The following is a 25,910-nucleotide window of genomic DNA, read 5'->3' as shown; positions in this document are numbered from 1 at the left end:
TCTTTCAGTCCTGGGAAGCTGCTCTCCTTCAAGGCCAATGCCTGGTGGAACGGTGTTAGACAAAACAGTCTCCTCTGGTGGGAATGCTGCCTGGGAACTGGTGCACCTGAGGAGAAAACACTTAAACACTAAAAGCATTAGAAAATGGAGTCAGTGTAGCTAAGATATATACTGGACCTGACACAGGTATCTGTGAGTGCAAGTGGCAAGAGGGCTAGTGCAGGGGTGGGGGAAGGATGCACGAGCATGTGGGTCAGTGGGTGGGAAGGGAGGCATGGGGGGCTGGTGGTAGGCAGAGGAGAAGAGGTGGCCCTGGGCACTCTCAGCCCAGGATCCCCCAAAATCTGGAACCAGTCCTGGTAGAACATATAATACTAGTAAGAATGCAATTACAAAAATGCACAATGTAAGCAAAATCTAAAATTGTATACTCATAAACAACACTGACAACAATCAGCACCATCAATTAACAATTTTTTTGGTGATGGTGGAAAATGCCATCAAGTTGCAGCCGACTTATGGCAACCCCCATAGGGTTTTCAAGGCAAGAGACTTCAGAAGTGGTCTGCCATTCACCTTCGCATAGCAACCCTGGGCTTACCTCAGTGGTCTCCCATCCAAGCACTGACCAGGGCCAACCCTGCTTAGCTTCCAAGATCTGATCAAATCAGGCTAGCTAGAACCATACAGCACAGGGCACAGGGGCTTGGACAGGGAGAGACCATCTATAGCCTTCAGCCTTTTTTGTAGGCTTACAGGTGCTGACTTATTCCTATTAGACCAGGAAATTATGGGAATCCAGCATATCTTGAAGCCTGAACAGAGGCTTCTGTAATAATCTTTTATCTGATGAAGAACTTTTTCAAACTGGAATACTGTTAGCATTACATATATATGAATCTATTATTCAATATATGACTGATGCACGTTAGGGTCATGATTGATTTTTGACAGTGTTATTTATGAGTGCCTTGTTTTTAATGGCTTGTTTTTATATTGTAAGCCACCTTGAGCAGCATAGAAGAGGCAGCATAGAAATGTCATAAATAAAATACACATTTTTATACTTTATTTGCATTGTGAGTTTTTGTCATTGTAGTCTTACCTCTATTATATGCTCTACAATCATTTCTGTAAGTGCTTAGGCACATTGTATCTATGTAATCTTCACAGCACACCTATTTTTATTGTTACAGCCTCTAGTACTTTGGTACTTTTGTTTAACTTCATAGGTATTCTTTTCCTACCTTTTTGACTGCCACAAAACTCTGGTTTCACTATAGCAAATTTGCATGGCCATGTCTCAGAAGTCAAGCATGTATCTTTTGCCCTTTTGTCCGTTGTATAGCTGATGAATCATGAAGCTAGGGCTGCACACCACCTGAAACACTTTCTACTCTCCAGAAATGTGTGTCGTTTTTCTCTTCTGTGGGTTCCTTGTTGAGAACAAAGAGCTCTCCATCAACTGAATCTGTTTCCACAACCTGAACATTTCCATGGTATCCTCTCATGTGAGTGCACTTATGAGTTAATAGGCCTGTACTCCACCGATATCTCTTTCCACATTCAGAACATTTATATGGTTTCTCTCCTGTGTGGGTCCTTAAATGAGAATTTAGAGATGAGCTCACAGCAAAGCCCTTTCCACACACTGAGCATTTATAGGGCTTTTCTCCTGAGTGGATTCTCTGATGGTAAGTAAGGGTTCCTCTGTGACTGAAACTCTTTCCACAGTCTGAGCATTTATATGGTTTCTCCCCTGTGTGGATTATTTGATGGGAAGTCAGGTTTGTGCGCAGATGGAAACCCTTTCCACATTCCATACATTTATATGGTTTCTCCCCTGTATGGAGCCTTTGATGAAGATTTAGGTATGAGCTAGCCTTGAAGCTCTTCCCACACAGTGAGCATGTAAAAGGTTTCTCCCTTGTGTGAACTCTTTGATGTTTAATAAGCAGTTTGTTCCATATGAAACTTTTCCCACACTCCAAGCACGAATATGGCTTCACATCTGTGTGTATTCTCTCATGCTTCTTGAGGTTTGATATGCCATAAAAGTTCTTGCCACAGTCTGAACATTGGTAGGGTTTCTCCCCTGTGTGCATCCTTTCATGGGAAGTTAGGGATGAGCTCTCCTTGAAGCTCGTTCCACACACCAAGCATTTATATGGTTTCTCTCCTGTGTGGACCCTCTGATGTTTAAGAAGGAGGTTCTTCAATCGGAAGCTCTTTCCACACTCCAAACATGTATAAGGTTTCACTCCTGTGTGGATTCTCTGGTGTCCATTAAGGCTTGATTTAGCACAAAAGCACTTGCCACAGTCTGAACACTGGTAAGGTTTCTCTCCTGTGTGTTGTCTTCTATGTGTTGTTAGGGACGAGCTCATAGTAAAGCTCTTTCCACACTCCACACACTGATATGGTTTCTCCCCTGTGTGGGTTCTTAAATGGGAAGTTAAGGCTGACTTTACCTTGAAGCTCTTTCCACACACTAAACATTTATAAGGGTTCTCTCCTGTGTGAACTTTTTGATGCAAAAGAAAGTTTCCCTTGTCACTGAAGCTCTTTCCACAATCAAGACATGTATGTAGCTTTTCTCTTGTATGAATTCCCTGGTGTCTCTTAAGGTTTGATGGTGTACTGAAGTTTTTCCCACAAACAGAGCACACATTTCTTCGTCCTGTGCAATGTTTTTCTTGTTGAAACGAGATTATACGGAAATGCCAATACAGAGAAGCTTCAGACGTGTTCCTTTGCTTCTCTTTTTGGACTCCCTCTTGTGTTTTTGATATTTCTTGATTCTTAGAATTCTCTTCCATCTTAGGAATTCCATCTGTTCCTACCAACATCCCATAAGTTTCTCCCTCATTCTTTCTCTCTTCACTGTCACATCCTGGAATATAAAAAACAGAACAAAATAACTGTCTAGCAGAGCCGGGAAAAGGCTGGGGCATCCAGGGTGAATTCATTAACTGCAGAGGTAGTAGAATCTACAGATTATGTGGGAGGGGGATATTTGTGCAATCATTGGCAAATAATATCGAGCTGTTGGGTAGCTTTTAGCCTACCCCAGCCCTGAGGAGGAAAAAGAAGTCTTCTGCTATATCTTATCAAGTGGGCAGAGATATTCAAGCAAGGTGTGACCAAATTTCTAGACTCACAATTGCTGTGGAGAAGGCAAGAGATAATTCATCTCTGAAGACAAAGCCCAACAAATCAGAGGGAGCAGAGCGTTTTCATAGATCACCTCACCTCCACCAAAGGGGAGGCAGGAAAAGCCCTCTCAGATGTGCCTGGTTTGATAGCCCCTCACTCCAAAAGAAGCCAATCAGTTGAGAGTTCCCTTCTCTGCTGAGAGACCATGTATCTTACCCAGACCAGAAGAATAGGACATTGGGGATGCTAGATCTTAGCCTTTATATACCTGAGCAGAGCGCTTGCCCATGAACTTCCTCCTTGGTGAAATTCTTAAACTATATTCATAAGTAATTATAAGGATCCTTCCTAAAAAAATCCACATTCCCATAATTCTTCACCTTTACTGTATTTCTAAATTCTATAGCTATTTTCTTTAGCTAGAAACAAAAAATAATGGTGAGCTCTTTAACAAAAAACAAATCTAACCATGCCACCTTTAAAAAAAAATTCATTTATACTCCACTTTCCTCCTCTGTGATGACACAAAGAGATTTGCAACAATTCTCCTCTTCTCCATTTTATCCTCACAACAACCCTATCGGGTATCTTAGGCTGAGTGTGTGTGAGTGGCCCAAGGTCACCCAGAGAGGGGACTTCCAGATCATAGTCCGACTAAGTCGGGTAAAATCTACACACAACCAGGTATGTCCACTGCATGATTTAGGAAAAAGGTGACACGCAGATCCTTTAATTCTTGAGCCACCCGGAGTTCTTAACGGGAGAAAGGTGGTCTAGAAATAGTTAAATGAATATACAATTTAAAAAAAAAATTCCAAGGAGATGGTGGAAATTTTTCATTCATGTTTGAAGGCATCAAAGAGCTGGGTGTGTGTCCTGAAAATGTTACCCACAAATCATAAACACTGTAGGTTAGAGCTAGAGGTCAACTGGGATTAGGATTACAATCAGTTCTGGAGTCCCCTTGAATAACCTAGTTCTGGATACAGCTCAGTGGCTTGGATTAGCTGCAGAGGATACTGGGTATGTGTTTTAATTGTTTAGGCTGCTCTAGTGGTTAAGAGCGGCAAGACTCTAATCTGGAGGGCCAGGTTTGATTCCCCACTCTTCCGCTTGAAGCTAGCTGGATGACCTTGGGTCAGTCACAGCTGTCTCAGAGCTCTCTTAGCCTCACTCACCTCACAGGGTGATTGTCATGAGGATAATAATAACATACTTTGTAAACCACTCTGAGTGGGTGAAGTTGTCCTGAAGGGTGGTATATAAATCACATATTATTATTATCTACTAATTGAGGAAGTTCCTAGATATGTTTTATTAAATATTTTAATTAAATTCTTTATTAGATAGAGCAGATCTGTCCATAGATACATGTCTTTGCATGTGCCTGGTTAAGATTTCAGGCACTGGTCCGGGAAGAAACCAGGATTGAAATTATAACTCCAGAAGACGGTTGGCCTCACAGATAATGAGACTACTGCTGTCAATCTACCACAATACAGACTAGTATGACAGTGTCACAAGAACAAAACCAAAGCTAGAATTATGTGCAGAGCCAGTAACTCTGTATTCTATTTAATAGTTTGAAAGATAATAATCAGTCATAAAATCAGCAATAAATAACCGTCAAAACAATAAAACCAACAGTAAACACAAATCCATGGAAGTGATTGGGCACCACTTTAGAAACTCTGTTGATTTTCTGTATCACCAAATGTCCTCCGGATTAAAAACAGGATTTAAAGATTTGTGAAGGGCCAAAGTTCGTATTGTTTTTCAAAATGATTTATGGATCTTCCGATGAGATTCTGAAGTCAGGAGGCATTATGGATTTTCTGAGGTGGAAGTTCCAAAGTCTGGGGACCATAGCTCTTAGTGATGGCTTGGCATTTCATGTTGGAAGAGCCGGGGGCAATCCAGGGTCAGGGGAAAGTTATGGGCAAGAACACAAGGAAAGATTCCCAAGGACCAGCTGATGGAAGCCAGTCACTAAGCGGGGGGCATTGACCAGCCTGACAGCAGGCATGAAAAAAGGAAAGCAGAGGCAGAGACAATTGAGGAAGTCTATCAGCCTCAGGAAAACTTTCTTTCACAGAAAGGGTAGAACAGAAGAGTGGATCCCAATATTCCGCAATTTTCAGCTGCCAGTGGATAGGTAATGTAACAGCCAAGCCAATGCCATTTAAGAAAAGCAATGGTCTGTGAGCGCCGCATGAAACATTGCTGTCTAACTGGACACTTCTCAAGCTGGAAAGACGGATTATAAAATCAGCCCCCAATTCTCTAGATGATACGTTTCTATTTGGGATAAACACGGCACACATCTTCTGAGAAGCCCTTTATTGTTTCAAAACCTCTTCTTTGAGAAAGTACATTTGTAAGACAAAGATTTAGGAAATGGGAGAAATTTTTCTGTTCCTCCGCACAGCAGTTACAGCAAACGTAAGTAAGCAAGCTAAATTGAGATAACATTATGATAACATATATATGCCATTTATCATCAAATAAAGCAGTGGCAACCGTTCTTTAAATAAAAAGACCCATCAGGCAAATGGCTCTTCTTTTCTACCACCCTTTTCCAATTCAAGCAAAGTCTTCCGCAAGTTTATAAGGCGGCCACTGCCACTGTGTAGCATCAGTCAAAAAGAGGAGATCAGTGTTAAGGATGACTAGAAAAGGGACTAAAAATAAAATAGACAGTATAATAATTCCCTTGTATGGCACTGCCCCATTTGGAATATTCTGCGCCGTTCTGGTCACTCTCTCAAAAGTGATAATGTTTCCATGGAAAGAAGGGGGGATTTTTGCTGATTCCTCTCTTCCACAGTAGACTTATGACTCCTTCCACGAACTATTAGGGGAGGGGCTGCAGTTCCCAGGTAGAGCATCAGCTACGCATGCAGAAAGTCTCAGTTTCAAACCCAGGCATCTCCAGTTAAAAGGGTCAGATAGGTGATGTGAAAGGCCGCCTCCTGAGACCCTGGAAAACTACTGCTGACAGTCTGAATAGACTATTCTGACACTGATGGATCTGATTCAATATTAGGCAGCTTCATGACTGTTTGTGTAGTTCTGTGGTTCCCAAAGCCCCCAGGAGTAGCATGGGAGGGGGGACTACTTTTGGTTACCGTGGCAGAGAGGAAGCATGGAAGTCATGCTCCACAAATGGAAATCCACCTGTGCAAATGTTAAGTGGGATCCAAGCTGTTGTCTTAAAGCTGGACAAAGGTAAAGAAAAAAGCAACTAAAATGATCCAGGAGCAATTTCCTTATGAGGAAAAGATGAGTTTGGCTTTGGGGCTTAGAGAAAAGGCAACTGGGGAGGCATGATAGAGATTTATATGATTAAGGACAGTTTGGATAAGTGGACAGAAAGAGTATTATCTCTTTCCCCCCCACACTACTAGGATGCACAGTGACATCAACAAAATTGACCGGCAGTAGGTTCACAACAGGACCACTTCTAACTATATCAAGGAGGTGGCTGTAGCTCAGGGTTTCACACTTAAAAGGTTCTGGATTCAGTCCTGAGCATTTCCACTGAAAGGATTTCAGGTCGCAGGGTTACTTTTAAGAAGACCGCCAAAGTAAAGCTTCACAAACTGAGTGGCATCCAGTGAAGGGTGTTGCTGTCCTTTGTCATGTTTGTTGACCATGGATGAGAGAGTGCTTGAGCACTGGGGCTGGGTAGGACACAGCATGGCACAAGCATCTTGGCTTGGATTGACACTCTGTCCCCACTCTGTCAAATGATATTGCTTTGCTCCTGTGTGGACATTTTCATGAGAGGTAAGACTTGTGCTCTGGTTGAAGTGTGTTTCGTGCTCCCAGTGTTTATACGGCTTCTCCACTGTATGGATTCTTTGATGCCTAGTAAGGTTTGATGAACTACTAAAGTTCTGACCACAGTCTAAGCACTGGTATGGACTCTCTCCTGTGTGGACTGTTTGATGTGAAATAAGTTGCACCTTCCATCTGAAACTCTTTCCACACTCCGAACATTGATATGGTTTTGCCCCAGTGTGGATTCCTTGGTGTCTAATAAGGTTTGTCTTCTGACCGAAGCTCTTCCCACACTCGAAGCATTTATATGGTTTCTCCCCCGTGTGAATTCTTTGATGTCTAGCAAGGTTTGATGCATTGCAAAAGTTCTGACCACAGTCCAAGCAGTTGTATGGTCGGTTTCCCCTGTGAACAGTTTGATGTGAAGTAAGCTCTGCATTCCATCTATGGCTCTTTCCACTCGGACGGTTTTTACATGATTTCTCTATTGTGGAATTTATTTGATACCTTGCAGGTTGGAATGAATCATGAATGGTCTCACCATAGTCTGAGATTCCTGAGTTGATTGATTGATGTGAAGTAAGGCATGCACTCTGATTATTGTTCTCTCCTTGCTCCATCCATATGTATTGATTTTCTCTTGTGTGGATTCTCTGATGCTGAAGCAAACCTGATTTATTACTGAAACCTTTGTTACAGTCTGAGCAATTATATAGTTTCTCCCCTGTGTGGATTCTTTGGTAGTCATTGTTTGCCTTCTGACTGAGAATCTTTCCATGCACCAAACTGATAAATGCTTTCTCTCTTGTGTGGATTTTCTGATGTCTATCAAGTTGTGTTCTCTCATCAAAGGCTTTGCCACATTCTGACCAAATGTGAGTTCTCCCCTCAGTGTGAATTCTCTGGTGTACATTACAGCACAATTTACTGCTGACATTTTTGGAACATACTGGGGACTCATTCTTTCCTTTCTCCTTCTTGGTTTCTTGTTGGATCTGGATAGTGTGTAAGTCTCCTCCTGCATTTTGTGTTTGGTTTCCTTCTCGTGGCTTCCTTACTTCCTGATTCCCACTATATTCTTCCACCTCAGGCTGCTTGGTTTTTTCTGCCAACATCCCATAATTTCCCCATTCATTGTCATTTTCCTGCCTGTCACTTCCTGGAATAATAAAGAGATAGAAACACAGAGCACAAGTCAGCAAGGGAGCCTCCAATCAGGGAACAAACCAAAGTCACTGCTGTGAAGGAAGATCAAAAACATTTTCTGCCTCCAGATCCCTTGGAAATATTTAACAAGAAAGCAAATTCTGCCATATGTTAACAAACTAGAAAAACATTTACTGGAGACTGGATGTTTGGACTTACCGTGAGTTTCTGTTCTGTCCTAGTAATGGAAAGGCAGTCAGGGATGGATGAATTGCTGTGCTCTTATATCGGAAGGCAGGGCTTAAAATCTTCTGACATCAGGAGGTAAGGGAGGCCCCGCCCACCAGATTCAGCTTTCCTGGAACCTGCAGAACTGTTACGAAAGTGTCACGCAGACCTTCAAAATTGTCTCCAGGTCAGAGACCAGTGCAAAGTGTGTGTGTGGGGGGGGGGAGACGAAGGGAAAAGAGCAAGGAAGACAAAGAGGCATTCCCAGGAGGCCCTGACATAACCCAGTAGCTCATTCAGTATCCAAAAAAAAAACAGCCCCAGGGGACCCTGCATGCAAATCAGTGAGTAGACCCAAATTCTTCATGGTCAAGAACAAACTACTGTCTCCCCATTCATGTGGACGTATATACCATCCCCCAACCCCAACTATGAAGAAAGAATGTCAGAAATTGATTATCTGAAACCAATGAATCATCTCAAGAAGAGGTGAAGGAGAGGTCAGAAAATGCTCCAGTTCTGCTTGTCTTCCAGTATCTCTCTAAAACAGAGACTCCCTAAGCAATGCTGCAGTGTCCCTAATAGGGGGAGATCTAGATTATTTTCCCTCTTTGGATGGAAGATACCTACAGAAAGGGTCTCCCTCTGCATTGAAAAAATCCACTCTCTCCACCAACTGCTGGGAAAGTTCTCAAGCCATCACAGTATCTTCTTCACCACTATGGAGACCTAGCTTCGCAACAAGATTCTGTCACTGAGAAGAATTTTGCCACCTATGGTACAAAATTTCTGGCCACATAAATCTGGATTGTGTTATTTATTTATTTATTCACTTACACTCTGTCTTTCTCACCGGTGGACACCCAAAGCAGCATACATCATTCTCCTCGTCTCCATTTTATTTTCACAACAACCTTGTGAGGTAGATTACGCTGAGATTGTGTGACTGGCTCAAGGTCACCCAGCAAGCTTCCACGGCAGAGTAGGGATTCAAACCTAGGTCTCCAACCTCCTAGTCCAACACTCTAACCACACCAGCTCTCAGATTAGGGTCAGTCGAGGCATGCATCCAGCCCTTCCCACCTCATAGCATACCACCCTCTGCCCCAACTCCTCCTACCCCTGTGCATTCCCCGTGGGTTTCTTTTTCACACAAGAGAGGCTCCTGCCAGGAAACATTTTGTTACTCCTCATGGTGCCACTGGACTTCTGTGGTATTTGCGTACAACAGACTGACTGTTTTGTGAGGCAGAGCAAATAGTTGTGCATTTTTATCTACCTGCAATTTTTATGTTATATGCAGAGTTCTATAGGCTGGGGTTGGGACTAGTTTTTAATTATTAGTATTAGTCAGTTTTACTGTGATTTTATTGAACATTTTATTTTTGTATTGTTTTTAACTGTTGTAATTGTTGTGAACTGCTTTGAGATCTTAACTGAAGGGAAGCCCTATAAAAACTGAATAAATAAATAAAACAAAACCAAATAAATAAGCAGCCACCTGTCCATGGTCCCCACCCTCTTCCCACTCAAACACTCTGCTGGCTGCTGTGTGTAGTTTGCAACAAGAGACGGGCTGGGGGGGTGGGCTGGGGGGGAACATGTGTCCATTTTTTTCAGGCCTGGTACAAATTTGTAAAATAGCTCCCCACATTGAGATTGCCAACCTTCAAATGATCAAAACAGCAAAATAACAAAGGGCTGATACGGGTAAGGTAACAAACAAAGACAACGTCCCCGTATAACAAACTATGAAGTGTTTTTACCGCATGAGTTAAGTTAAGCTGAGAGTGTATAACTTACCAGAAGTCACCCGCTGAGCTTCATGATTAAGAGGAGGTTTGAAACCATGTCTCCCTGAGATTTGGAAATCGTGAGGTAAATGCCCTTCAGTTTCGTCTGACATGTAGCAGAGAAGGACTGAAGGTAGGTTTGTCAGCTTGGGGTTGAGAAATCCCTAGAGATTTGAGGGGTGGAGCATGAGGAGGAAGATCAGCAGGGTATAATGCCACGGAGTCCACCTCCCCCCCCCCAAGCAGCCATTTCCTCCAAGGGAACCAGTGCCTCTCATCCGGAGATCAGATGTGATTCTGAGACATCTCCAGGCATCATTTGAAGGTTACAAACAAAGACAACGTCCCCGTATAACAAACTATGAAGTGTTTTTAACCATACTTCAAACAATTCAACAACAGTTTGTTAAGACCTTCACAATCTGTATGCTGTGTATGTAGCTCCTTACAGAGAACTGGAGCTTACAGGCAGAAATTATATAAATAAATACACGGCTCCTCACTGGGAACTGAAGCTTACAAGCCAAAAAATATGTAATGTGCTCCTTACAATCTGCTGGAGCTACATGTGCTCCTTACAATCTGCTGGAGCTACAACTTATATTCTGACGGTCTGAGCCGAATGATAAACCTTTTCAGAGTCCAGAGTGTCGAATGGAAAAATCCATGCATGAATCTGTGGTATCCCTGATGGTGTCCCGACAGAATTCCAGTTACGTTTCTGTTTCGTAGTCACACTTGATCATGGGAAACAGCTACAAAAACAGCATACATGCAATGTACACATCTGAAACAATGCAAAGTACCCCCAGAACCTTGGAACCCTGTAGAAATACTCACTCCTTGCCAGCAAGACAAAAGTTCAAGACCACATGCAGTTTGGTCAACAGCTGGTAAAGAGCTATCCAATTAACAAGTATATAAAGAGCCAGGCTCCTAACTCTTAAAGCTGTATGCTCCCTATTTTAACACCTACAATGGGGGATGCAATCCTATGCAGTTAATGACTAGATAACAGCCGTACAGCCCCCAGCTACACGAAACTGGAGAAATCAATTACAGAATTCAGCCCAAAAGGCCCTAGACAATCCAACTCAAAGGTCCAAAAAGCTTCTCTTTTCAATACCACTTTACTGAGATCTCTAGACCTATCGTGTTTAAGTACTTCAAGTACCGAAAATCTAAACTCCCTCTCATTATTATGATGTTCCAAGAAATGGGACGTAAGAGGAGCTTCCCTGCACTCATTTTTAATACGTGAGACATGCTACTGGATGCAAATTTTGATGGGTCTTGTAGTGCTCCCTACGTAAATTCGTGGGCAACTACACTCAATTATGTAAACCACCCCACTTGTGCTGCAGGTGGAAAAGTGTCTCAGAGAAATTTCTCTGCCCGATGAAGACACCTTAAAAGTAGTCCCAGTTGCTGCCAGATTGCAGACATTGCATCTCCCACATCTATGGTGTCCTATTGGTAGTAAATCCCCAGTATCTTTCTCAGGGAAGCGAGAATGGACCAGTGCGTCTTTTAAATTTGCGGTACGACGGAAGCCTATGGTTGGTGGTTGTGCACAGCCAGGTATATGGCTAACCAAATGCCAATGTTTCTTAACGGTGTTACTATTCTTCCTGGCCAAGTGTGTGTAATCTACCACCCATCTAAGGGATGTGTCAGACCTAGGTTCCTTTTCTTTAAATAAATCTGATCTTGCTCTTAAAGCCGCCCTCCATTCTGCCTTCCTAATTACTGGTTCTGGGTAACCTCTGGAAAGGAATTCACGACTCAGGGAATCCCTTGCAACATGATAATCCGCTGGTCGTGTAGCATTCTGTTTGATTCTTAAATACTGGTCATAAGGTAAATTATGCCTAAGGTGGTGTGGGTGATGCGAGGAAAAATGCAGATAAGAATTTCTATCAGTTTTTTTCTTAAAGGGACAGATTCCAATTGTATCGTCCTCTGTTCTGTAAGTCATGATGTCCAAAAAATTGATGCACCGCGTACTGCTATGGGAGGTAAACCTAATATTGACGTCTATCCTATTCATCCATTCCACAAATGAATCCCCCATTGTAGGTGTTAAAATAGGGAGCATACAGCTTTAAGAGTTAGGAGCCTGGCTCTTTATATACTTGTTAATTGGATAGCTCTTTACCAGCTGTTGACCAAACTGCATGTGGTCTTGAACTTTTGTCTTGCTGGCAAGGAGTGAGTATTTCTACAGGGTTCCAAGGTTTTGGGGTACTTTGCATTGTTTCAGATCTGTACATTGCACGTATGCTGTTTTTGTAGCTGTTTCCCGTGATCAAGTGTGACTACGAAACAGAAACGTAACCGGAAGTCTGTCGGGACACCATCAGGGATACCACAGATTCATGCATGAATTTTTCCATTCGACACTCTGGACTTTGAAAAGGTTTATCATTCGGCTCAGACTGTCAGAATATAAGTTGTAGCTCCAGTAGATTGTAAGGAGCACATGTAGCTCCAGCAGATTGTAAGGAGCAGAAGTAGCTCCAGCAGATTGTAAGGAGCACATTACATATTTTTTGGCTTGTAAGCTTCAGTTCCCAGTGAGGAGCTGTGTATTTATTTATATAATTTCTGCTTGTAAGCTCCAGTTCTCTGTAAGGAGCTACATACACAGCATACAGATTGTGAAGGTCTTAACAAACTGTTGTTGAATTGTTTGAAGTATGGTTAAAAACACTTCATAGTTTGTTATACGGGGACGTTGTCTTTGTTTGTAACCTTCAAATGATGCCTGGAGATGTCTCAGAATCACATCTGATCTCCGGATGAGAGGCACTGGTTCCCTTGGAGGAAATGGCTGCTTGGGGGGGGGGGGAGGTGGACTCCGTGGCATTATACCCTGCTGATCTTCCTCCTCATGCTCCACCCCTCAAATCTCTAGGGATTTCTCAACCCCAAGCTGACAAACCTACCTTCAGTCCTTCTCTGCTACATGTCAGACGAAACTGAAGGGCATTTACCTCACGATTTCCAAAGCTTAAAAAATTGTAAGACTCCAATAACAAAAGAAGAAAAGTTTGAAGCTAGTGTGGTGTAGTGGCTAAAAGGCCAGATTAGGATCAGGGAGACATGGTTTCAAACCTCCTCTTAATCATGAAGCTCAGCGGGTGACTTCTGGTCATTTATACACTCTCAGCTTAACTTACCTCATGCGGTTGCTGTGAAACTCAAATGAAGAATGAACCACGTATGCCACACTTAACCCCTTGAAATAAGAGCAGGATTTATTGCCTGCCTGGTCTTCCTTGGTGGTCTCCCATCCCAGTACTAGCCAGGGCCGTCCCCTGCTTAGCAGCCAAAAGATTTGATGAGATTAGGCTTGCCTGGACCGTCCAGGTGGCAAAAGCCTGCGTTTTCAGGCCAGAAGGTAGGAACAATCAGGGAGGGGGTTTGCTGAGCCCCTCCTTGCCTCCTGATATCCACAGATTTGAGACCCTGCCTTCTGAGATAGCAGCACAGGAGTTCAGCCATTCCTGTCAGCCTCTTTGCCAGAAAAGGAACAGAGTCAGTCAGCGGATGGTGCTTTGTTTCTCCAGCCAGAATCAGAACATAGACAAGCAAACACATGCTAGAAGATTCCATGGTGGGCCTGACCAGAGGAGTGGGTCTACATTACATGGACCCGAGGCAGGGTGCCAACGGTACCCCCCTTTTTTCCTTCTGCATTTTGCTTCTCGCGGGAAGAATACACAATTGGATTGTGTAACCACAACCCCTTCCAAGGTCCCTCCAGGATCTCTTACAGGCGGCTTAAGCTGAGTGTGACTGAGAGTTTGCAATCTTTGCTTTCCCAATACAAAATATGTGAACACACGAAGATGCCTTCTACTGAGTCGAGGGTTGGCAACCTTCAAGTGGGGCCTGGAGATCTCCCAGAATCACAAGTAATCTCCAGAGCACAGAGATCAGATCCTCTGGAGAAAAAGGCAGCTTGGGAGGGTGGACTCTACGGTGTCATGCCCAGCTGGGGTCCCTCCATTCTCCAACCCGTCCTCCAACTCCCAGATCTCCAGGAATTCCCCAAATCACAGCCGGCAACCCTAACTGTGTCAGACCACTGATCTACCAAGGTCTGTATTCTCTAGTGGTTCTCCAGGGCCTCGGTCAGAGATATTCGCATCATCTACTGCCGTAGTCCTCTGGATACTTTACCCCGAGGTATCTGACAAAAGGAGCTTCGACTCTGGAGACCTTGTAGGTCTTCATGGCGCTACTGGACTCAAATCCTGCTGTTCTACTGCAGACCAACACAGTGACCCACCAGAAACCATTTTATCCTTCTAGCTGGAGATTCCAGGTGTTGAAGTTAGAACCTCTGGCACAGAACGCACACCCTCTACACTGGAGCTACAGCCCCTCTCTTTTCTGCACACGCACACACACACAGCCTATATGCTGTCCTTCAAGATTCCATCCATTACCCCTCTTGCAAATTTGGGGGCATCTTTGGACATCGCATTTCTCCACCCCGCCTCCTTTCCAAAACCCTGCAGCTTTAAAAATAATAGAACAGGACAGAGACGGATACAGGCTGGGTTGGGACTGTTGCAGTGCAAACACTTCAAGTTCAGTGGTTCGTCTGAAGTTGCTGATGAATACAAAGCAGGGTTACCCCTTAAGAACTGGCACAGCGCTGCAGCAGGTGGTACCAGCGGTGAACACACGAAGGTCCCTGCTGGATCAGCCAAGTGGCCTATCTAGTCCTGCGTCCTGTCCTGCACAGTGGCCAACCAGTTACTTTGGAGAATCAGCAACAGGGCATAGGAGCTGAGGCCTTCCTCTGAAGTTGGCTCCTGGCACTGGTACGCAGAGATTGATTCCCTCTGAACATGGAGCTTCCACCCACTGATAGACTTCTCCTCCATGAATTACTTAGGCTGATTCCGCACACGTTGGATAATGCGCTTTCAATGCACTTTATCAATCGTTTGAGGTGGAGTTTTTGTTCCACACACAAAAAAATCCATTCCAAATGATCTATTAAGAGGATTGGAAGTGCATTATCCAACGTGTGTGGAATCACTCATAGTTTAGACTACAAGAGGAGGCCTATTGCACGGATCTTTCCCCCTTAAATTAGAAAACACTTCAGATTTTTCAAAGGCTACACTTACATTGTAAATGTAACTGCTATAATCTTAATTATATGTTAACCCATCCAATAAAAAATGTATTAAATAGATTTTTCAAAGGCTTTCCTCAAATTTAGTTTTAACTGTGGCTTTTTCTTGCTGCACCTTTGCTGGCATATATGTACTGAGTATTTACTTTCAGTCCTCTTTTTGGCAGGAAACATCCTCGGGAGGTTCCCCTGGAAAATATTCTCATGTGGTTTGCTCTTCTAGTTGCCTCTTGCTATGAAAGAAGGAAAAGATCCTGGAAGCCACACCGGCAGCAGGTCATAAGGGTGGGCGTGAACTGTACCACCTCAGACTATGGAGGGTTGGTGCTGTTTGGAATGCTCTTGTACAATATCTTGCATGTTGAAAGTTAGCCTCTCAGGGAGCATGGCTGTAGCTCAGCCCTCTCCCTGCTCTGCTTGTTCTCTACGTACAAGGAATTGTTTTATTTATATAAGGGGAAACAGACTGTGACAAACTACTGAGTGGAGGGGAGAGGATCACATGAAGCAACAAGAGATATTCACCACTAGGAGGATGCAGAGCCTGATTGGTCTTGGCCTCTTACATAAGATCAAGAAGAACCAGGGAAATCCCACCAGCCCTTTGAGGAAGTCACACAACTCCAAGCCAACAAAAGATTCCATATCTCAGTAGCTACCTGCTTCTCTCTGTCTTTCTGTAGAGCTCTGGGTCAACATCTTTTCTTCATCTTCTTCCTGGCAGGAGAGGGGATCAGGTTTTGGAGTCAAAAGTTCTCCTTGGGGGGGAAACAGAAGCAAGTGAGTTTCTCCTGCTGCATAAATATTCCAAACTAGAAACAAAGCCTGCTGTGGGGAAAAAATACAACGGGCTCTAGAAAGAGGAAAGTGGGCAGGCAGGCATTCCCTCCTCTGCTGCCACTGATCCTGGCCAGTGAAGGAAGGGGGTGGGCACTGCCACCTTCTCCACACCTGATCTCAGCGACGTGAAGGGGTGGTGGGCTTTGTTACCTGCTGCACGCCTGATACAGGTCAGGTAAAGGGGGGTAGGCATTGCCACCTGCTCTGCTCCTGATCCCAGCTGAGCACCAGTGCAGGTGCTCTGCACCTGATTACAGCTGGGTGAAGGGGGGCACACATTGCTGCTTGCTCCAAGCCTGATCCTAGCTGCGTGAAGGGGAGTGGGCATTGCCACCTGTTCCCTGCTGGGTGAAGGGAGGAGCAGGCATTACTTTCTGCTCCTCGCCTAATCCCGACAGGTGAAGGCGGGCAGTGGGCTTTGCTACATGCAAGGGGGGCAGGCACTGCTGCCTGCTACAAGCCTGATACTAGCTGGCTGAAGGGGGTGCGATCATTGCCACCTTCTCTGCTCCTGATTCTGGCAGGTTGAGGGGGGGCGGCGAAGATTGCTGCCTCCTTGGTGCCTGATTCCGACAGGGTGAAGATGGGGTGGGCATTGCCGCCTGCTCAGTGCCTTATTCCAGTAAGCTGAAGGGAGCGGGCATTGCCACCTGCTCCACTTCTTATCCTGGCTGGGTGAAGGGAAGAAGGGAATTGCCTCCTGCTCTGTGCCTGATCCCACCCAGGTGGAGGCGCTGGATGGGCAATGGCACCTGCTCCACTCTTGATCCCAGCTGGGTGAAGGGGGCAGGCAGTGCCATCTGCTCTGCTTCTGATCCCACCTGGATGAAAGGGGGTGAGCATGGCCCCCTGCTCCGCTCCTAATACAGGCTGGGTTAAGGTGGAGAGTGGGCATAGCCACCTGCTGTGCTCCTGATCCCAGCTGGGTGAAGGGGGGTGGGCATTGTCACCTGCTTAGCTCCTAATACCAGCTGGGTTAAGGCAGGGTCGGGCATTGCCACCCGCTCTGCTCATGATCCCAGCTGGGTTAAGGCAAGGGGTGGGCATTGCCACCTGCACTGCTCCTAATGCCAGTTGTGATAAGGCGGGGGTGGGCATTGGCACCTGCTCCACTCCTATTACTGGCTGTGTTAAGGTGGAGAGTAGGCATAGCCACCTGCTCTGCTCCTGATCCCAGATAGGTGAAGGAGGGAGAACATTGCCACCTGCTTTGCTCCTAATATCAGCTAGGTTAAGCCAGAGAGTGGGCATTCCCACCTGCTCTGCTCCTGATCCCAGCTGACTGGAGGGCATTCCCACCTGCTCTGCACCTAATACCAGCTGGGTTAAGGTGCGGGGAGGGCATTGCCACCTGCCCCGCTCCTGTTCCCAGCCTGGGCTTCCCACCATGGCATGTTTTCTGGAGCGATATGGTGAGTTGCCTGGGCTTTTCTCTGCAGCAGCGCTCTCTGGTGGTGCACCAGGGTATAAAGTGAGTCGTCTGAAACTCAATTATATAGTAAGAAAATTAGCCTGGCTCTGTGTACCTCACTCCCTCTATCCCCCCATCCCTTCCTATCCAATCAAATGCAAAAAGACAAGAGTTAAGAATGTTGTTCTCCAACAATTATTTAAGCCCTGCACATGTTATGTCCCAGGTGGGAGACCAAAACATGAGCCAGGAAACAACATCTCAACCTTGCAAGGGATGTTCAAAAAATGGGCGGAAATGTTTGAAAGGAATGAAGCCGTGACCAAGAGGCAGGAAGCGCCCTCTCTGATAAACCCACCTCCAGCAAAGGATAGTCAGGAGGCATCTTTTCCGGCAAACCCACCTCTTTCCAAAGGGCAGGCGGGAAGCAGTCACGGAGACTCCCCCAGTCTGTTGCCCACCCTGGTCTCTGAATCGGGAATGAGTTCTGCTGTCTGCAACAAGACACTGAATCTTGGCCAGGCCCTCTGGCCAAGGAAAGGGCTCAGGAGGGCCGAGATCAGGTATCCTGGCAGGACAGACTAGCTGGACACCCGACTCCTGCTTCACTGTTAATGCGTTCAGTGTTCACGAGAGTCACGGAGACTCAGCATCTATCAGCTGAAGCGAAAGGAATCCTTACCGAGAGAGGCCACATTCCCAAAATTCTCCAACATGACTTCCATGGCCAGAGCCCTTTGGCCCGGGTCCAGCAGCTCCCACTCCTCCTTGGTGAAGTCCACATCCACTTCCTCAAAGGACACGGGACCGTCCTCAGTCTGAGCTGGCTGCCTAGCGGCTGCTTCTGTTCCACCGCAATATGGAGAAGACGTGGAAAGCGCAGGTGATATTCTTCCAAAGCCTGGGAGGGAGAGGAGGACAATCAGGTCTCTCAAGTACAGGACAAAGGACTAGGAACAGTAGCAAGGAGCTTCAGGCATCCCGGACAGAAGGACAGAGACATAAAACGGACCTTGGGACGTTCAGGCACAAGGAATCCTTACCCGAGGAGGTGCCAGGTGTTGGATACTCGTGCTTGATACCCCTGAGCTGTGGCTCCTGGCAGGTTTTTGATGGATCCTTGAATGAATTCCTCAGTAGTCCATGAAGCTGAAAAAACAAGCCAGGATCCCAGGCCAGAAACAGAGAAGTCAAAGGAATAACGGGAAAGATCCTGACCTTCTGCTCCTTGCTGCTATCAGTATGCTAGCATCTTGCTCCCTCCACCCCAATCCTGGATTGTGACCCATAAGGAGCAGGGAAGCTCTCAAATGACACGTGCAGCACTTGGCCCCGGGAAGAGGCTGCTGAGAGAGGAAGGGAACCCTCATCTGCACAGGAATGGGGCAGAGAAGCTTTAGGGATAGACTCAGGCTCCCAGCTGATTGCCGGGATGAACCTGCTCACCTGCTCTTTCTGCCTCTCTGCCTGGCTCAGGAGGAAGCCTTCTGCCAGGGCCACCGCCTGGGAGCTGCTCTCCGGCCCGCATTCCCTGACCCAGCTCTCCATCTCCGGGGGCAGGATGGCCAGGAACTGCTCCAGGACCACCAGGTCCAGCATCTCCTTCTTGCTGTGCCTTTCTGGCTTCAGCCACTGGTGGCAAAGAGCGTGGAGTCGGCTGCATGCGTCTCGGGGGCCCTCGGCCTCCTGGTAGCAGAACTGCCTGAAGCGCCGGCACTGCACATCCCAGCCAAGGGCATCGTCACCTAGAAGGATCTTCAGCCTTGTTTTCCCCCAGAGTCCCCTGGCTCCCAAGTCTTTTCCTGCCCCCAGGCCTGCTTCAGGGCCTTGCTCACCCATCGTCTGTATGCTCCCAAGTGCCATCTGCTGTGGGAGCCTCTTTTGCTCCCAGGGCAAGAACGGGGGTGGGTGGGAAGAGATCTTCAGCTGCTGAGAAACCTCAAGCTGAGGGGTTTTTTTCCTGGTTGCGAGTTCTAATGCTGCCAGTGCAAGCAGAGGCAAAACCAGATGTTTCCAGCTACCAACTGGAGCTTCTCTGAGGAAAAGAAAGGTAGGCCTAAGAATCATAGAGAACCACAGACTCTTCGATCCATGCCCTCCCCCACCCTGGCCAATTTATACTTAAAACAAAGATCCAAGGCAGAATCCACCTCAAACGCTATGTGGTCTTATTATATCAGCCACCTTCCCCTTAGTCTATTGCATTTACACTCACATGGTGAGAAATAACACTCTTCAGAGAGGCAGACGTGTTTGCCAGGTGCAGCCCAAATGACGGTCTTGTGGCTTCTGAGAAGCCAACACATTCATCGTGGCTTTAGTTTTTGAGAGCCAGAATCTTTGTGCATCCATCCAAGCGGGCCGTGGCTCACGGAAGCTTCCATGAGAAAGAGGTTCTGGCACCCTCCCCTCTTCCAGAGCCTTTCTGCTCAACCCATTTCCCTCTCGACTTGCGGGGACTGAAGTCCTTTCCCAACCATGGCCTTGGACAGGGTCAGCCGATTCCTCCCACTCTGCTGCTGCTGCTCTCCAGGGTCTTCCCCAGCCCTGTCCAGTGGAGACACAGGGGAGGCGGCTGAAACTCGGAGCTCCGCACACAGGCCCTGCGCTCTGCCGGTGAGTTATTGGTCCTTCCTCAAATTATTACAGGATGTAGAGACGGCCATAAGCTTGGAAGGCTTTGGAAAGGAGGCTTGGTAAAGCCACAAAGTGGCCACTCAAGAGCCACTCAAGAGCCAACACTCTGACGGTTCCAAGCTATTTCCCATCTAAGCCTGGCTGACCCATGCTCAGTAAACCAAGTTCCCTTTTTGTTCATACCAGTTTGAAATCCTCTTTGGACACCCAGGTGTTTAGGGACTCTTGTGGCTAGGGATCTGCTTAGAGCTACAGACTCGGGGGAGGGGGATACATAAGGGGGCTCCAAGCTGGCGAGAGCAGCTGCCCGCAGGATCTCCGTGGAGGCTACCCAGGGGGCAACTGGCTGGCCAGTGCTAGATACTGGACCCTACGACTAGATGGCCCCACGTCTGACCCAGCCAGGCTCTCCAACGCAGTGCATTTCTCAACAGCCTGCCCCTTGGGCCACCTGTTCGTCCCACCGGGCATTCCCTCTCCAAGCAAGGAGGCCATCCCCGTTCCCCTGAATCGGCCATACGCAGACCCCTCGTGGGCACGTCGGGCTGGATAGTCGGCCCTGGGGCGGCTCACCCCCCCCCCCCGCCGCCCCCTTTCCACAGCCCCTCTCGCCACTCACCTGCTCTCTCCCAGTCCCCCCAGCATGGAGGAGGGGAGCAGGAAGTGGCTTTCCCAGGACACGCCCCTTGTGTCCCGGACGCCTCTCTAGGACAGCAGAGCATTCCCCACGTTCCCTTTAACCCTTGCAGAGCCCCTCTGCCCGAAATGCGCACCAAGAGGAGCATCCGCGGGGAAGGGAGATGGGACGAGAATTTCTTTCATTCTTTCTTTCCCAAGCTGCCGATTCTCCATCCGAAAGGGTCTTTTGCAGAATAACGGAAGGGGGAGTTCCGGGGTAAGGGGTTTCTTGTAATGGCCGAAGGTTTTGTGAGTTAAGAGACCAAGCGGGAATAGAGATTATTTACTCCAAGAACTGCATTCAGGTTCCTTTTTGCGACATGTACATTTTCATTAAAATGCTTGCATTTTTTTAAAAAAGCCTAGCCCAAACGAAGGAGGGGGGAGAAAGAAAGAAAGAAAGAGAGAAAGAGAGAAAGAAAGAAAGAAAGAAAGAAAGAAAGAAACCTGGTAGACTATTATAAACTAAATTCTGTGGCGTCTCTCATGGGTTATGGCTTGACTCACTTATATGAGCTCCCTGGGGTGTGCTTTCTCTCTGCTTCGCTCTTTGGTTTGCTTGTTGCACCCCAAAGTGCACCCAGTTGGGGGGGGGTTATTTTGTGGGTCCGTATAGGGCCCTGTCTCAGAACTGTGGTTTGAAATACATTATTTGTTCAGAAAATTGAAAAAGGTGGCTAGCAGCATAAAACAAATAAAATTAGAACAAGCAACCCAATTAAAACAAGCCCAGTCAGCTGTACAACCAATGGGACATCTGCAGCGATATCAGCCCCTAAAAAGCAAGCCCAAACCAGCATGAAAGACGATGGGGAGTGCATAGATCCAGAGGAGTTAGCCGTGTTAGTCTGTAGTAGCAAAATCAAAAAGAGTCCAATACACCTTTAAGACTAACCAATTTTATTGTAGCATAAGCTTTCGAGAATCAAGTTCTCTTCGTCAGATGCCTGGTCAAAACTAGGCAGATACAGAAGAGGAGGGGGCAAGAGAGAGAGAGAGGAAAGAAGGGGACATAAATCACAAGGGGACAGAATGCAGTTAGCATGGAGGCAATCAAAACATTCCTTTGCTTGGAAATGTAAACATCTCCTTTTGGTGTGCAGTCAGTTTGCCGTATTAGTTTGTAGCAGTGAAAGTATCCAATTCCTATGTAGTATAAGCCTTCGATGACCACAGCTCTCCCTGCCAGCTGCATCTGACAAAGAGAACTGTGGTCCCCGAAAGCCCACACCAGGCGTCACTGGGCTCCCCCAGATCACGCCTCTGTAAAGAGAATCTGTTACCTGTGATAATGTGATAACCATTCATAGTCTCTATTCAGTCCCAGCTTGACAGAGTCAAATTTGCATATGAATTCCAATTCAGCAGCCTTCCGTTGGATTTTGTTTTTGAAAGGATCGTCATGAAATCATTAAAAAGTACTGCAATGGCCAATGAAAAGATGAGATGGCTCAGGGATAGAGCATCCGCTTAGTATGCATAACATCCCAGGTTCAATCCCTAGCATCTCCACTTAGAAGGATCAGGTAAGAAGTCAACCACCAGAAGAGGAAATTATCCCATCTCTTTAACAAAGGCTTGATGATGTTACTTACCTCCATGCCATGAGAAGCTTCAAAATCCTATTTACATACAGCAAGCCTCTATTAAAGGGACAAGTCATTTTTCTCCAGTCTTTTTGGCAATAAGTAGTATTTATGTACATTCCGACAAGTTGCAACAAACCTATGGTGGCTTTCAACGCGAGTGAGAAGCAGAGGTGGTTGGTATGCTATTGGTATTGCTATTGCTTTCCTCTGCCGACTCTTCCTTGGTAGTTCCCCCATCCAAGTACCGACCCTGTTTGGCTTCTGCGATCTGACATGATTCGGCTGTACCGTAGCATTCCACGTCCCCAGCAACAGTTGTAGGAGATGTAAAAGACCCCCCACCTGAGACCCTGGAGAGCTGCTGCCAGTCTGAGTAGACAATACTGACCTCAAAAGAGAAATGGTCTGATTCGGGTGGAGGCAGCATCAGATAGTCTGGACAAACAAATCTGGGTCTGGCACCGAAATTATATATATTATACATATTTTTATTTACTTACTCAAATAATTATATATATATATATATATATATATATATATATATATATATATTCTAGATAGTAAGTAGAGTGTGCAGAGTTGTCACCTTATTGTAAGAATATAAAGGATTTGCCAAGATTTAAAAAAAGTTCAATGGAAACGAGGCAAACAATTCAAATACAGCTTTCTATTTACAAATAGCTTGTGCTAAATAGGGAAATGTAATGGACAGGTCATTCCCGCCAAACTCTTCCCGTAGCTGTTTAAACCAAGCCTCCTGTTTTCATTTTATACGGAATGGGTCTCTAGGGGTTAAGATAACCAAGAGAATTCCTAGAAAAGCCCCTAGAAAAAAGAAATGTGAACTAGTGATGTCACTTCCTAGTCTCCCTCCCCCCCCAACCTGGCATTTTTGCCCATTGACGCTCCCTTTTTGTATCTTACTGCATTAATTCTGCATGGCTGAAGTGAGATACAGAAAAGCTGTCGGTACGGAAAGAAGGTGTGATCCTTCTGCCTAGGGAATGCAGAGCTGGGTCAGGATCACGACAGCAGAGACAGACCCCCTGTAGTAGCTCTAGCAGAAGATTTCCTATCGAGTCTGGCAGAGGACAAGCAAAGAAGGTGAGAGCATTTTGGCGTGGTAGATCCAGAGGGCCGCATACTGGGCAAGGATCTCACGTCCTACTGGTTAAATGGCTGTTCCTTATGGCTATAAAAGCCACAGTGTAGTGTAGCAGTGTGTCAGACTAGGAACTGGGAGACCCAGGTTGGAATTTCTGTTCTGCCATGGAAGCTCACTGGGTGAACTTGGGCCAGTCACAAGCTCTCAGCCTAACCTACCTCACAGGGTTGTTGTGAGGATAAAATGGAGAAGAGAATGATGTGTGCCACCTTGGGTCCCCATTGGGCGAGAAAGGTGGGGTATAAAGTTTTCTTAAAAAAATTAAGTCACCCCCCAAGGCCATCCACAGGATAAATAGGAATCTATTCTCTGCCTTATTGGGGGGCTCTCAAATTATTCTGGAAAGACTTTGCAAGGACTGGGTATGCACCAAGAGGCATAGATTTATGAGAGTAGCTAGAAGTCCACCCAATAGAGAGAGAAAAGGAAGAAAAGAATTTGTCTTCTCAAGCCCCTAATAGTTTATAGAATTTGGGTCAGGGGAGTTTCAGGTGTCTGGATTTCCAGATTCCACCCCCCACACACACACAATTGCTCTTTGAACAGTGTGTTTTGTGGTGGTGATGGAAAGTGCCCTCAAGTCATTGGTGACTTATGGCGCCCTCTGGTGAGGTTTTCATGGCAAGAGACTAACGGAAGTGGTTTGCCATTGCCTGCCTCTGCAACCCTAGTCTTCGTTGGAGGTCTCCCATCCAATTACTAACCAAGGCCGACCCCACTTAGCTTCTGAGACCTGGTGAGATCAGGCTCACTTGGGACATCCAGGTCAGGGCAGTGTGTTTAATAAGCTCAATTTACATTCAAGTCAAGTGAATTCTGTCCTAATTGAGAGTGTTAAATTGGCAACTTCTTGAGGAACCATCTATGTTAATTGGGCAGTAAGATGAATAACAGGTGCCCAGGAGATAGTATAGTATGAATTTATATGTGAGTGGTTTTCTGAGGAGATCGGCTTTATATTTAAGTATAATAGAAATTGATAAACAACAGCGTTGTAGTTTTTAAGGGTTCTGAATGCTTTGTGGCCAAAACACTCATGGTATGAGGAGTGGGTGGAGAAGGGAGGAATAATTAAGACTGATTTATGACTGAAAGAAAAGTGCCAACTCTGATACTAATTAATGTTATCTCTAAAGTCCTCTTGGAGATATAGAAGGAACAAAGTTCCTAGCAACTTCAAGAATTCTGAAACTGGAGGGGGGGCGTGATAAGGCTCATCACCATCAATAACTTTTGGACGTTATGGCACAATAGAGCCTGCATGTTCAGAGGCAGTGTACCACTGAATGGCAGCTACTGAGGGGCAACATTGCAGCGAGTCTTTGGCCTCTGTGCACCTATTGTGTGGACTTTTCAGGGCATCTGGTTGACTAGAGTTGGAGTACTGGTCGGATCCAGCCAGGTTCTTCCTCAATTAACACCAAACCACACATGTCCTCCACCCCAAAAACCTCTAGCATGTAGCATGAGGGGGAGAAGTAAAAATACACACACACACTAGATTATTTGGGAGAAATCACTTGTCTAAGAATAAAAGGACTTTTCCTAGAGCGGCATCTAGGTAACAAGTAGGAAATACCCATGCTCTATAAGCAGCTTTCTATAGGGGGTTGCACTAAACTGACCCACTGCTGTGGGTCAGGACCTTGTGGCCAGGAAGCTACTTAATTACCCATAGTCCTTAGCAATCCCATATTACTGTGTTTGGATGGTGGGGAATATCCCAATCAACTACTCCCCCCTCCGTTTATGTCCCCAGAATGCACATCCCATTCCTCCAGATAGCGTGCTCTTCTTCTAAGATGCTCATTCCCTAGGCTGACTGCTAAATATGGTATTTGCATATCTTCTGTTCCATGGACAGAAACAGAGTCATGCTGGTAACCTTCCGAATCTCATCTTCAGGATCATTGTCCCCGAGACCCACCCCAACTCCCTCATTGCTGACAGATCTTCTCTGCCTGACGACCTTGCTTACTCTACACTGATCTAAGAACCCAAGAGGATCTTCCTTCTTTGGAGTAAGAGGAAAAACTGATCTACCCTTCTGCAATAAGCTAGCAGGGGTTCAAAATACAGATAAGCAGCTGCATGGTGGGGGATGGTAGGGTGTGTGCTAAGTGGTCCCTTAATATTCATGCGCATGTGCTTTTTCGGATGCCTACTAGAGAGAAGACTGATCGTTTACACTCATGGAATTAACTTTGAGAGACCTATTGCAGAGGGCGATGAGGAGATGGGGCAGAGTCCAGCCTCTTGTTCGTACCTGAATCCTGGCTCCTGTTTCAGGTACATGGACCATTCACGGAGATGTCTGATGCATCCC

General features: G+C 46.0%; 2 protein-coding genes across 2 annotated transcripts; both read right to left on the bottom strand.

The window, feature by feature from the left end:
- Positions 1–1,364: 1,364 nt before the first annotated feature.
- LOC129327052 (zinc finger protein 723-like) lies at positions 1,365–20,813 on the bottom strand. The gene is made up of 6 exons (XM_054975474.1): positions 20,772–20,813; positions 18,962–19,550; positions 18,559–18,664; positions 18,198–18,416; positions 15,924–16,022; positions 1,365–2,893 (listed from the first exon to the last, which is right to left on the bottom strand). The coding sequence occupies exons 1-6, from the start codon at positions 20,795–20,797 to the stop codon at positions 1,365–1,367; spliced, it is 2,568 nt and encodes an 855-aa protein (XP_054831449.1). The 5' UTR covers positions 20,798–20,813.
- On the bottom strand, positions 5,429–8,374 carry LOC129327090 (zinc finger protein 501-like). Its single transcript, XM_054975525.1, has 2 exons — positions 8,305–8,374; positions 5,429–8,098 (listed from the first exon to the last, which is right to left on the bottom strand). The coding sequence occupies exon 2, from the start codon at positions 8,052–8,054 to the stop codon at positions 6,708–6,710; it is 1,347 nt and encodes a 448-aa protein (XP_054831500.1). The 5' UTR covers positions 8,055–8,098; positions 8,305–8,374; the 3' UTR covers positions 5,429–6,707.
- Positions 20,814–25,910: the final 5,097 nt, after the last annotated feature.

Source organism: Eublepharis macularius, chromosome 4 (genome assembly GCF_028583425.1).
Source record: "Eublepharis macularius isolate TG4126 chromosome 4, MPM_Emac_v1.0, whole genome shotgun sequence".
Lineage (NCBI taxonomy): Eukaryota > Metazoa > Chordata > Lepidosauria > Squamata > Eublepharidae > Eublepharis > Eublepharis macularius.
The sequence above is the reverse complement of the archived record's forward strand: the minus strand, read 5'-3'. Positions and strand labels throughout refer to the sequence as shown.

Bases quoted from the DNA above. Each gene is read 5' to 3' on its own strand.
- LOC129327052 (XM_054975474.1), bottom strand. From the start codon at position 20,797: ATGCTGGGGGGACTGGGAGAGAGCAG. The intron at 18,665-18,961 runs GTGAGCAGGTTC...TTGTTTTTTCAG, and splicing joins CAGAGAGGCAGAAAGAGCAG to CTTCATGGACTACTGAGGAA. The intron at 2,894-15,923 runs GTAGCTACTGAG...TTTATATTCCAG, and splicing joins AGAAAGACAGAGAGAAGCAG to GATGTGACAGTGAAGAGAGA.
- LOC129327090 (XM_054975525.1), bottom strand. From the start codon at position 8,054: ATGTTGGCAGAAAAAACCAAGCAGCCTGAGGTGGAAGAATATAGTGGG.